The sequence below is a fragment of the Prionailurus bengalensis genome, chromosome D4 (assembly GCF_016509475.1).
Source record: "Prionailurus bengalensis isolate Pbe53 chromosome D4, Fcat_Pben_1.1_paternal_pri, whole genome shotgun sequence".
NCBI classification, from domain to species: domain Eukaryota; kingdom Metazoa; phylum Chordata; class Mammalia; order Carnivora; family Felidae; genus Prionailurus; species Prionailurus bengalensis.
Window position 1 is genome coordinate 88241616 of NC_057359.1, and position 12633 is coordinate 88254248.

The 12633-nt window shown below is 53.4% G+C and overlaps 1 protein-coding gene across 28 annotated transcripts in view; it reads right to left on the minus strand.

Moving 5' to 3' along the window:
* Window positions 1–323: 323 nt before the first annotated feature.
* The window catches only part of FNBP1 (formin binding protein 1), a 140613-nt gene continuing 128303 nt past the window's right edge, over window positions 324–12633 (minus strand). For 10 of the 28 annotated variants that reach the window (XM_043566444.1, XM_043566439.1, XM_043566431.1 and 7 more), the window contains 4 exons: window positions 10552–10684; window positions 9141–9262; window positions 8706–8845; window positions 4106–7040 (listed from right to left, as the gene is read on the minus strand). In XM_043566444.1, the coding sequence (XP_043422379.1) occupies window positions 6865–7040; window positions 8706–8845; window positions 9141–9262; window positions 10552–10684 (571 nt within the window). In that variant the 3' untranslated portion in view covers window positions 4106–6864. Of the gene's footprint in view, window positions 3420–4105; window positions 7041–8705; window positions 8846–9140; window positions 9263–10551; window positions 10685–12633 lie in introns of those variants that run through there. The other 18 variants (XM_043566455.1, XM_043566445.1, XM_043566440.1 and 15 more) reach the window with 3 other exon arrangements.

Here is a 12633-nt window from a genome sequence, read left to right on the forward strand (position 1 = left end):
AAACCTGTAGCTTCAAGTGCATGAAAAACAAACTTCCTGCTCCTAAGGAGCCTCCCCAGATCCCTGGACTGAATCGACTTGAATCTCTCCTCACAATGTCCCCGACAGGCAGCTTTCCCCCCCCAGCGGGTGGGGGGATGGTCAGAGCGAGCCCGGCCCCAGTCTCGATGGCTGCCACGGCTACGTGACTCGTCTTGGGTTCACACAGTAAATCAGCGAGGTGCGGACGGGCCCAGCCGCCTCCTCCCCCAGCGCAGGGGCCCTGCCTGCTTCCGTGACCCGGGTCACCCCGCCAGTACAAAAACAGTCCCGTGACAACGTAACAGAGGTTATACTTTTATTTAACATTTAAGAGGGTTAACGTATAGTTACAAGGTCAATATAAGCCTTCCAATGGAAGCACTTTATTTGGTTTAATTCCATCTCCAGAGACAAATGGGCAGTTCCAGAACCTTCACAATGGCAATGGGCCGTTACAACACTTGAGATGCCTCCAAAGCTTAGAATTAGTGCCACGCGCACAAATAAACTAAAAAGTTTAAAGGTGCTCAACGTCAGGTTAAAATAGAATTTTGGATCACTCTCTAAGTAAGTTTGTTTTTGTTTTCTTAATGATAGAAGCAGCACAAGGAGGCAGAGGCATGAGGAAGTATGAAACCAAGATTTCTGGAAAAATACTTAGCATCGATGTAACTTTTTTTTTTTTTTTTCCACGTTCAGTAAACTTTCTCCTGTAATTACAGATGTCACCAGAAGGCATTAGGGGGCCCCTGTGCTACAGCTCATCTGGCCTGAGCCTCAGAGCCTGGAAGCTTCGAGGCGAGCGCCATCAAAACCCAAAGGAAAATCCCATTACGGCTTTCCATACCTTTTTATCCTGCAAAGGAGAAACGGGGTAAATGACAGGTTCCTGTCTTTCGTTTCGTTTTTAGGTCATTGTCAGGGCAGGCTCCTTAAAACTTAGTCATTCTTACGACAGACAACAGTATTCTAGCATCGGCAGGGAAACCACAGCCATCGGGGGTGCGGGGCGGGGAGGCCGGGAAGCGGGTCGGAAATTCCGCGTCTCTACCCTACGTGAACGCGTCCGTAAGAACAGATAGATGAGCTCCCGGTAGGACTCCCAGCGTAAACGATACGTCTCAACTATCACATAATAACTTATTTCCTTTGATGAGCTCGGCCTCACAGCGCAAACCCCACGCCGAACGCTGAGAAGTGCTTACGATGCATTCTTTTTTGGACGCAGGTGGTACAGAAGGAAGGAAGGGGGCGGGGAGGGGAAGGCGCAGGGGGTACAAGATACGAGTATATTCTATATCGGGTTTAACAGACATGAAAAGGACAAATCACTGCAGCTTCTACCGTATCCCCTATGTGGCGAGAAATGAATCTGTTCTGACCCGGGATGGGAAAGATGCAATGCACATGCGTTACCGAGGCTCTCAAATCGATTTTAAAAAACCATTAGCGTCTTCTGTGGGGTGGAGAGTGGTCAGCTTGGCCTGGTGAGATTCAGAAGGTCCTGGGGACACCTGGTCACCCGGCGGCTGGAGAAGCCGCCCGTGGAGCCCCCGGGGCCGCCCGGACTAACCGCGCACCTGTAGGTTTGCAGGGACGCAGGGGAGCCCCGGTCCCCCCCGCTTCGCCCTTTGGCCGCCTGGCTTCCGGGTCACGTGCCAAGCCGGCCCTCTCGCGAGACTGAGGAGTTGGCCACGGGTGCGCCGCCACCGTGGGGACCGGAGGCCTGCGGCCAAGGTAGCAGCCTCGCGACAGCCGGTGGCCGCAGCCTCTCCGGCAGGTGATCGTCAAGCCAAGGGCGTAGCCCCCTTTAGGGACAGACAGACAGAAGGACAGAGAGACAGAAGGGGGGCGGCTCATGCTCTCTCGCTGGCTCGCCTTTAAACCCAAAGCTACTTCGGTTCACTTGCTCAACCCCGGGCGTTTGCTTGCTGGAAGTTTCTAGTCGCCGAGCCGCTCTGAGGGAGGCGTCTGGTCAACCCCGGTTTGCTGAGAGGAACCATCTTTGGGGCCGCTGGACACAGGCCCAAGCCCTTAGCACCTGCCCGTTTCTGTCCCTGTCCCTGTCCCTTCGGCTCCCAGAAGACACCCTGGTCTTAGATTCGTAAATGTCGAGAAAAATTGAGGAGGTTCGAGGCGACCGCCTAGTTGCCGAAAGCCAAACGAGACAAGAAAGAGGCCCGATTTCCTTCTTGGGCTTCGGATGGGGTCTCGTCCACAGACACTCCCAGCCAGTGATTTCTCCCGACTGTTTCTGCACCAGAAAAGGAACGCTGCGCTGCTCTAAGGCATGGGTGGCCACAGGCTACATGGCCTCACGTCGTCCCCAAGGATCCGCAAGGGGCGGGAAACCTCGCTCCAGAGGCAAACGCAGTCCAGTCTCCGTGGCCTGCAGAACACGTGAGAACATACAGAAGCCGGAGCCACGGGCAGCACAGGGTCTTTGGTGAGGAAAGCGCTAAAACCCTAAGACGCACATCTCGGAATTCGTGGAAAGACGGGAATTTTCGCCCTGCGACCAGCTAACGCCGAGGCGAGACCCTCGTTGGTGAAGCGCCAGGGTCCACAGTGCTCATTAACGAGGGAGACGACAGGGAGAAGGCGGGCGGATGCAGGCTTTTGTGTGTGGCCCCCGGGCTGGAATAGGACGTCCAGTCCAGACCTTTCCAGGCCACTGAGCACGGGCCCCAGATAAAAACACGTGTGCGCTGAGCGTGCACGGAGGGGGGGGTGCGCGCGTGCATGCGTGTGCGTGCCCCCGTGGCCACCGTGGCCGCTCTCGGGCCATGACCTGTTGCAAGGGCCAGTGTTTGGGGCGAGGTGAGGACCCATAACCAGAAAAGGACCACTGAATACTCAACAGAGTCGGGACACGGGAACACGTCCGTGATATTCGGGTGCTCAGTCTACCTGGTGCACACCTGGCCTTCCTCGTCCAGATTTTGTTAGTCTCCCGGGCGGGGCGGGGGGGGGGGGGGGAGGCGACCAGTGGCAAAATTTTCACGAAAGGCACAGTGTGAACCATGGACGGGCCAGGATGCTCCAGGTAGACTGAGGGCCGAGGCGGGAGCCCGGGGAGGGGGGGAACACGTGTCTAGCTGCCTTCCGTGGCCCTGTGTGTGGTGGGGACAGGGACAGACCTGCTCCCCGCAGAGGTGGCCGGACTGGGCCACGGAAGGAGCAGGGCCACGAGGGGCATGCTGTCGAAAGAAAAGAAAAAGAAAAAGGCAAGCAGCTACGTGGCGGGGGGGGGGGGGGGGGACGGGGTAGGGGGGGGGATGTCACTTCAGGCTGAGATGTCCAGGGCCACGGTCCAGCCCAGCGCGGGCGCCCAGGCCTGTGGAGACAAGCAGACCGGAGGGTTTCTCCTGGGAAGGCTCCCCGAGGCCTCTAGGAATCTACAACACAAAAAGAAAGAAAAAGACAGTTTAGAGGAAGGCAGGCGGTCGGGGGGGGGGGGGGCCACTCTGTTTCTCAGAATGCACCACCCGGGAGGGGGGACAGCTTCAGAACAGTGGGGCTGTCACCACAGGGCACGTCTGAGATAAGGAACTTTCACGGTTTCACATCCCACTTTCCCTGGGGACCCCGCCTTTCCTGCAGGGGTGAACAGAGGCCCGCATGGGCGACGCTGCCCCCACCCGCCCCGCCCCCCTCTTTCTAAGGGGGGGAAGAAAAAAAATGTGACCAGGTTCCCAGGAGGGCGCGAGGCATTTCAAGGCCCGGTCCTGGATTCTGTCCCCGGCTGACACTCTCTGTGCTTTACAAAAGCGTAAAATCTTGGCGAGAAAAGGAGAACCTGTCACTTTAATGTTGACTCAGCAATAAACAGTGAAAGTTCTTCATCTTGAGGGGGCAGAGGAGGGGAGAGAGAGAGGCGGATTCTGGAAGCCCTCGGGAGCACACAGGGCAGGAAACAGAGAAGGTGGCATCATTTTAAAGGGTGGGGGCGGGGAAGGGCAGGATTTTTAAAAAGCATTTGGCCGGAAAAGTTCCCCGTTACTGAAGACCAAAGAGTTAAACACCCGTATTACACAGAATAATTTTCTCGGAAAGGTGAAGAATCATTTAAAATACACAACACTGAGAAAAATACGTTTATTAGAGAGGCAGATACGAGGGTACAGCTGAAAGGTGCCAGACAGATTCTTTTCTTTTAGGGTAAGGAGAGCGAGACAATCATGTTGGCCGCATTCAAACAAAACTTACTCAGAGCCCAAGTGTCTACAATAAACTCAAGTGAGGAGGCAGCCGGCAGGGGGACCTAATCCTTCCGGCTTCCCCAGCGGTTACAAAAACAAAAAAGGTCATTAGGCAGCAGAATCACCAATAAAACAAACAGACAAAAGAGTAAAACAGTAAAACAACGAATTCAAGGCATCCTTTGAGTTCTTAGCATCCTTTTAGTTCTTAAATTGCAGTATATACAAATATAGTGGGGGGGGGGCGGTGGGGGGGGGAGGGGATTACGGGCATATTTAACAGAAAGCAATTAAAAAAAAAAAAAACCAAACCATAAAAGAAGGTTAAGTCACAATCCAACGGACCCATTGGACGCTCCTCTAGTCTAAATATCTTGTCAATCATTAAATAGTCACATAGTAGATCTCACACACACACACACACACACACACACAAGTGCACAGGCACAAAACAGCTGCTTGAGTTCTGGGCGTCAGGAAGCAGCAGTCCACAGGCTGGGATGGGTTTGCTGGGGGTGGGGGGGGGTGCAGTGGGGAAGGGTGTTCTTGGGGGTCCCGACCAGATTTAGAAACCAGGTGGGGAAGACAGGCCCCTACGTATACACTAGTCACCTCTAAGTGTGCCTCTAAAATAAAAGGAGAAAACTTCATGAACAAGCTGAGACTTGTCTTCTATTGTAGCAGATTAACTGGGCGAGTGGAAACCAGAGTCTACACTCTGGGCAGAAATGGGCATCCTGATTCTTTGAGAATCGTTGCGGGATTTCTTCTAACACCCGGTGCTGCGCTGACCGGCTTAACCGAAAGCTACAAAGTGTCACTGTGCTGTCCCCGATCCTGTGGCGGCCTCTGCTAAGGGCCTGGGGCACACAGCTGCAAATCGTGATCATTCACTTACACGCCCAAACCGGCCGCCAGGCCCCCCCGCCGCAAACCAACTGAGCCATCTTCTGAATCAAATCTGCACAACCATAAGGGGGAAAAAACAAAAAAAAAAAGAATTCATGCCCTGTCATACTTCCCAAGGGAGGCTTCAAAAGGCTAACGTCTTGGCCATTTTAAGACTTCTTCAATGTTTAATTTGCTTCCCGCAAGCAGTTCATCGTCCGGAAATGAGTCCAGCAGCGGACAGAAAGCTTGGATTTTAGTATCTGGGGTCTCCCGTGCGCTTGGGTCCGTGCTTTCTGCTAGAATGTGCAGCAAAAGCACTCCTGTCTCCTGCCAGGTGCTGCCCCCGCCCAGGAGCTGCGGTTGCTTTTCAGATCAGCCGTATTTATTATGAAAAAAAAAATTTTTTTTTTGGTAAAGTCAGCTGTAAATTGACTCGAGCTTATAAAAGGAGCTCACAACGTAAAAACCAGGAGCTGATTTCCCATTTAAAAGTAGGAAAGACATGAAATGGTTTTCGAAGCCAAATAAAAGGGAAACCTCAACCTGACCCCTTTATTCTGAGCTGGTTCTCTGGGATCTCAGGGTAGATTCTTGAAATGGGGACAGGCACTGGGCTCGGTACCCGTCTCCGCATGTGATCAATTTCACTACCCATCTTGCCAATTTGAAAAATGCAAATCCCCATGTGACCCAGATTCCTTTCAAGACGGTGAAACGCTTTATTTTACTCCGGCCATGGTTAATTATACAAAACAAGCGAGCAATTCTCAAACAGTTGTCCGTAAATTCCTATTTTGGGTCTTAAAGAATGCCAGGGATTAAACTAAAACAAAACACCTTTGAAAAGTGATTAGCCGGGGTCTGCGTGTAAGAGGCAGCTGGTGGCGAACCAGGTTCTATTTATGGCCCCACCTGGGGAAGCGTGAGCTGCCTACGGCCCCCCGCTTGCCACAAAGTCTCCAACAGAAACGCACTGATTTTTGTTAAGTTATCCGAACAGCACCAGGGCATCTGATGGGCTCGGTCAACCGCAGAGGGAGGATGGCAAAGTCAACTGGTTAATCGTTAACCGAGCTTTTCCGGGTTTCAGTGGGTTGTCTGGGATCACGCAGCCGTGACAGGCTCATCACAAGAAACCAATCGCGATCTTAAACGTGTTTAAGGAAAAAAGACACACTTCTTAGTACCAACATGGGAATCTCCTCACTCTTTCCTCCAGGAGGGGGAGGTTTTATTTCTGACTTCTTCCAAAGCGGACGACTGCAAGATCGAACTGACCAACTTGCGGAGTTCAACGTGTTAAGTTACAAAACGGAACGTCCTAGGGCAGTTCAACGGGACACAGATGCTACAAACAGGAGGGCTGAGGTCTTACGGCACCCCTCTGACGCGCGCGCGGACGTTTTAAACTCAGAAACGTCGACGAGAAGCTAGAAGGGCAGCTTTGTTTTTCTGGATGCCTACAGGTAACTGCCGGAGGCAGGACTGTTTGCGGATTGCAAACGACAGCATCGTAAGGGGGCAGTTGGAAGCTTTCCACATAATATTTCAGGAGCGAGCGAAACTTGATTACCGTCAAAACTAGCCAGGGAAAGCCGGGTGTGAGACGCCTACGTGCCCACCGCGCCCGGCCCAGCGACAACACGCACGCGGGTGTCCTCCATGGAGACTTTGAAGGACTGCCTGTAACCGCCAGAGTTGTGGACGAGACCACGCCAACTTTTTTTTTTTTTTTTTTTTAAAGTTGTTATTAAATATAAGTCTTGGCACCTTTGGCGTTTTTGTCCAAATAGACCTCGACGTACGAAGTGGGGACATAACCCTCTTCTTCGTTCCTCCGGATGCGGGTCCACCCGTCACCTTTGTCTTCCTCTATGACGTACAGCGTTTCTCCTTCAAGTACTGAAAGGGTTCCTTCATTCTGCCCTGGGGAAGCAAGATCAAGAGCATTTTAGGCTTCTCGCGCCATCCTGGTGGGGCACGCAGGGGAGCCTGGCCGTGAAGAAAGGACAGCCAGCCACACCGGCACCCGCCCCCTCGCCCGTTCCCCTCCGAGGCCTCCTCCCTCCAGAAGCTTCTAGGCCCTCCCCCCAAGGCCCTTCTCCATTTCCTCCAGGGAGAGCCCTCCCCTCCTTCCGGGGAAGCCAGGTGTCTCCCCGGGGAAGGGGAGGGGGGCTCTTTGCGCCGCTCTTCCTCTCTCTTGCGGAGGACAAAGAAGGCCCAAGGCTTTGATGACCCCTTTCCAGGCGACATCCCGACTTCTCTTTCTCCCTTTCTGGTTCTTGTCTGGAGCGAAGGTTCCACTTCTCCCTGCGATCTGCGTCCACCTCCCTGTTGCCCTGGCACCTGAACCGCCGGGCTCACGGTTATGTTATTATTACGAAGAATAACACAAATCCCAAACCACGACTTCCTCCTCCTGCCTTCCCACTTCAGGGGGACCCCAGGAAGGCACCCTCGGGACCCCTCTCCGCTTTCCTCCCCCTCTCCGTCCCCCGCTTCCCACCAGCCAGGAGTCTGAGCGGTTGGCCGACCGCGGCACCCCGGTGCCCACTCTCGAATCGCGGTCCCCAAGACCATTTGCGGGAGACAGTTGCCAAAGTCTAGCCCCCACGGCTCAAACAGCGTTCTGAGCGCAGACTGTCTGGGGCGCTGTTTACAGGGGGTGCCGTAGGGGTGGGGCCGAGGTGTGGGAAGGAGGCAACATCGGCAACGTTTAACCTGGCGCTTTCTTGTCACTATCAACATTTGGTCTGTGGCAAGGGAATCTGTAAGATCCCTTCGTTCCAGGGCTTCCCCAAACCAACCCGAGCTCGGACGGCTTCTTCCACAGCATCCTCGTTAGCTTTCTACAGGACATCGCGCTGGCAATGCTCGGCTAGTCTTTCTAACCCTCCGTCCCTGTTCTCTGGTCCTGCACATGTGACAGTAAAGAGCCTAAGGTATCCGCACCCTGCTCAAATGCTTTCAATAGCTCCTCCGTTATTGCCAAGTCAAATCCAAACGCTGCTCTTACCCCCGGCCCCCCGCACAGGTACCACTTTCTCGTCTCAGATTCCCCTATTCCTAAGACCTCTAAGCTCCAGCCGCACGAGCCCATGCTTTCCTTCCCTCCCTCCCTCCGATGTACAGCAGCCTGGAGGGTTCTCTGAGTTCTCTTAAGGATGGGATCTCACCTCCCCCCCCCCCCCACAGAATGATTGATGTCCCCCTGTCACTCTGTACCCCTCTTCTGGTAAACGCTGCAAATCTGTGTCTGCTCTCTGATCTCCGGGGGCGGATGCCAAGCCACACCCACCCACATCCCCGCCCCCCCCGGGGCCTTTCCAAGACAGGGGCTCCAGAAGTCCTGGAAAGACAGACGAAAAATCATCATCATCCCACACTGTCTGCTGCAAGTAAACTCCACCAAAGCTGTTCGGTTGTGCGGACCGAAGGGCAAACTATACAGCAGTCAGCCACGTGATGATGACGATGACGACGGCAACTGAGCAGAAGGAATCTTCTAGAAAGATCTAGAAGGCTTCAGAACGGTCACAGCAGGAGGAGGGACAGCGTGCGCAAGCGGGGAACCCCGTGGGCCCACGTCACCTTCGAACGTGTAGAGGGCTTTGCAAGTCCCGATGGCAGGCAGGGGCTCCTCATCATCAAACTCGTCGTCGAAGTCCGTGGCCAACACCTTCACCTCACTCTCCTGACTCTGCTCCTCCGTGTAACTGCCATCCGGGCTGCTCAAGAAAGCAAAGCACACAGCAACTATAGCGACCGACCCCGGTGAGGGCTCAGACTCTGCCACCGTGCGAGCAACGTGCTTGCACACACGCCCCCCCACCCCCCACCGTCCCCCGCTAACGAACACCATCTCGGGTCACCCTGCCTGTCCATCCCCGCCCCACGCGGCATCAGGGACCCGAGTCGTGGCGAAAGGGCGGCTCAGGCCCCACGGGCGCTTTGGTATCAAGAAACCACCTTATGCTCCTTTCCAGCCTCCAGAATCGGGAAGCGAACACAAGCGAGATACTGTACCTCTCGCGGTCCTGAGCGCAGTTGTTGACCGTGGTCGGGTTCTGGGCCTCGTACATTCCGCTCTGGCGCCGGGCCTGATCGCCGCGCGCTGGCAGCCTGCCTTCCACCTCGGCCAGCCAGGCCTGCGAGCAAGAGTGACGGAAGGCCCTGGTCTGAGCTCAGCTCAGGGCCCGACCGTGGAGTCCTACGGCCCCACGCGGGGGTTGCCCGATGGTCACTGAAGCTGAGACTCCAGAAGGACTCCGTGGGGGGGAGGGGTGGCGACAGGGGCGGGGGGGGGGTCCCTCCAGTGTATTTGCACTTGGCTGTACCACCGCTTCTAGCTCGCCTCACCTCGGAGACGTAGAAGCAAAGGCACTGAGGCAGCTGTGACAACGGGGCGGAAAGAACACGGGACCGGACCGCGTCACACTCTCGGGCTTTTTGCAAACAGCCGTGTGGTTTCAGATGCATTGCTTCCAGTTCCTTCTGGTTCCAAAATTCTGTGACCTCGAGGTCACACGGGGAAACAGGAGGACCCTGCCCCACGTAAGCAGTGACTCAGTTTGAAAGCCACGCTTCCTTTTTTTTGGGAGTATCGCTCTCTTGAATAGGGAAGAAACATACATATAGGAAATCCAAAGTAGAAAAAATTGCCCTCGGCGACATTTGAAACAGGGTAAGAGAGGGGCGAGAATGAAAGTGATCAGAAAAGGACATTTCTAGGCTCTAGAGACTCAAAAACAGTACCAACTGATGGATGGGCTCCAGGAAGAATTTTAAAAACGCCCCCGTTGACCCTTCGTGGCTGCAAATCACCTATTCTGACGGGAACGATCGGTTACTAATGTATCTTTCCGTGTTTTGTAGCCTTCACGTTTGGGGGCAACAGAAGCCTTTGAGTGCTCCTCTCTCGGTCCTTGAAACATTTATTATTTGTATTTCCCACTCACTTCTGACCTGTGTCTCCTCCCGGTTTTCACGGACATAACCCTTTAATAACGGGGCCTTTGAAAGAACAACAACATATTGGAATTGATTTTTTTTTTTTTTTTTTAAGTTTTTTTTTGATTCCCGGCGGTGTTGGACGATTACGTTCTTCCAGTTGTTTCCATGACCAACAGAAAACGAAGCAGGATCAACTAAGGGAGGCACTTCTGGAAAAGTACTGTGGATCCCAATACGACTTTGATCGGCATCGGCGTTAGGAGACATAACGGACCGAGGGCGTGCTGAGGGGCCGAACGCTCAGTGCACGACCATTTCCTCTTACGACAACTGACAACTCGAGACCCACCCCTTGAGACCCACCCCGACACCTCTGGCTGAATCTCCAGACACACTGTGACCGCGCCCCCCCCCCGCCCCTCCCTCTGTTTCTGTCTTTCTTTTTTTTTTTCAACAGAGCTTTTCAACCCCAGCTTTTTCATACCTCAAATTTCTGGGCTTCTAGCTGCAGTTTTTCTATATTTTGGCTGACTTCTGTTAATTTGTGATCCAGGCTGGCTGGGTCTCCCATCTGAGGATTCTTTAGGTAAACATCTTTCATTTTTGTTATGGCATCTCTGGAGGGGGGTGAAAAAAACCAAGCATGAGCGGAACACGGTGAAAGGTGAATGTCACGAGCTAAGTGTATTCTCCTGACGCCCTGGGAACCGTGTGAAGGTTAAGCAGGGGAAGATTGGGTAACGTCTGGGTTGGCGGGGAGCATCGGGGCGTGCTTTCCTTCTTTAAAACTCTGTAAAGGGGCGCCTGGGTGGCGCAGTCGGTTAAGCGTCCGACTTCAGCCAGGTCACGATCTCGCGGTTCGTGAGTTCGAGCCCCGCGTCGGGCTCTGCGCTGACAGCCCGGAGCCTGGAGCCTGCTTCAGATTCTGTGTCTCCCTCTCCTGCGCCCCAAAATAAATACACATTAACAAATTTTTTCAAAAGGATGTTAAAAGCTTAACCCAAGTGACTCTGCAGGTGGTAGCGGGCCAACTTTAAGGAGCTTCCGTAAAAGACACTCTACACCCATCATACGACATCAGACCAATGAACCAAACCCTATTCTGAGTCATGGGAAATAGTTTAAATTTAAAAATTTTTTTTTTTTTTTTTTTTTTTTTTTTGTGGGACAGAGAGAGAGAGAGCATGAACAGGGGAGGGTCAGAGAGAGAGGGAGACACAGAATCCGAAACAGGCTCCAGGCTCTGAGCTGTCAGCTCAGAGCCGGACGCAGGGCTCGAACCCACGGACCGCGAGATCATGACCTGAGCCGAAGTCGGACGCTTAACCGACTGAGCCACCCAGGCGCCCCTCAATTTTTTTTTTTTTAATGTCTATTTATTTTTGAGAGAGACAGAGACAGAATGCGAGTGGGTTAGGGGCAGAGAGAGAGGGAGACACAGAATCCCAAGCAGGCTCCAGGCTCCGGGCTGTCAGCGCAGAGCCCAACGCGGGGCTCGAACCCACAAACCGTGAGATCATGACCCGAGCCCACAAATCCTCCCCATGCCTCTACCCAACCCCTCACATCTGAGCGCAGCCGTCCCGCGGCTCCTCTGAGGGCACCCACTGCTCGCTGTCCCTGAGGCCACAGCTTCAGAACAGCCCTCCATCCACCTGCACTCCCCGCCCCCTCACTTTGTTCCACTTCCTTCTTTTCCATGGCATGTGTCACTTTCCAGCACGACATAATTTATCATCATGCTTCTCGTTCATCGTCTCTCTCTTCCTACCCGATTAGAAGCTCTTTGAGGAAGCCCTGGGGGCTCCAGCTCTCATTGATTTGGTATCTCCCCGCTGGCGGGCCCATACCTGGCACACAGTAGGTGCTCAATAAATGCCGGCGAGATGAATACGTGTCCTGACGGCAAACTGTAGCGTCCACCTGGACGCAATTCCTCTCTTGGCTTCATGGCTACACCGCCAGCTACAGCCCGATTTCTCTGCAAATCTTCTCAAGAGACTTGACGTGATTCTCTTCCTCCTCTCTCTCCTGATCGGTCTCTCCAGAAGCTTAATTTCATTCATCTTTTCAAGGGACCAACTTTTGGATTTGTCGATCCCCTTTGCTGAGGGCGTACTTTTTTTCCCCTACATAACTAATTTACGTTCTTTCCTGGCTTCTATTTATCTTTGGTTCCATTTGCTGTGTTTTTTCTAACTTTTTTTAAATAATTTTTTTAAGTTTATTTATTTATGATTGAGAGAAAGAGAGAGAGAGGGCACAAGCTGGGGAGGGGCAGAGAGAGAGGGAGACACAGAATCCGAAGCAGGCTCCAGGCTCTGAGCTGTCAACGCAGAGCCCGACATGGGGCTCGAACTCACAGACGGTGAGATTGTGACCTGAGCCGAAGTCAGACACGTAACCGACCGAGCCACCCAGGCGCCCCCTTTTCTAACTTCTTGAGATGGATACTTAGCTCACTGATGTTTAGCGTTTTTTTTTTTTAAATTTTTAATATGTATCATAAAGCTCTAAGTTTCCTTTTATGAGTATCACCTTAGTGATAGCCCAGTAGCTGATTCGG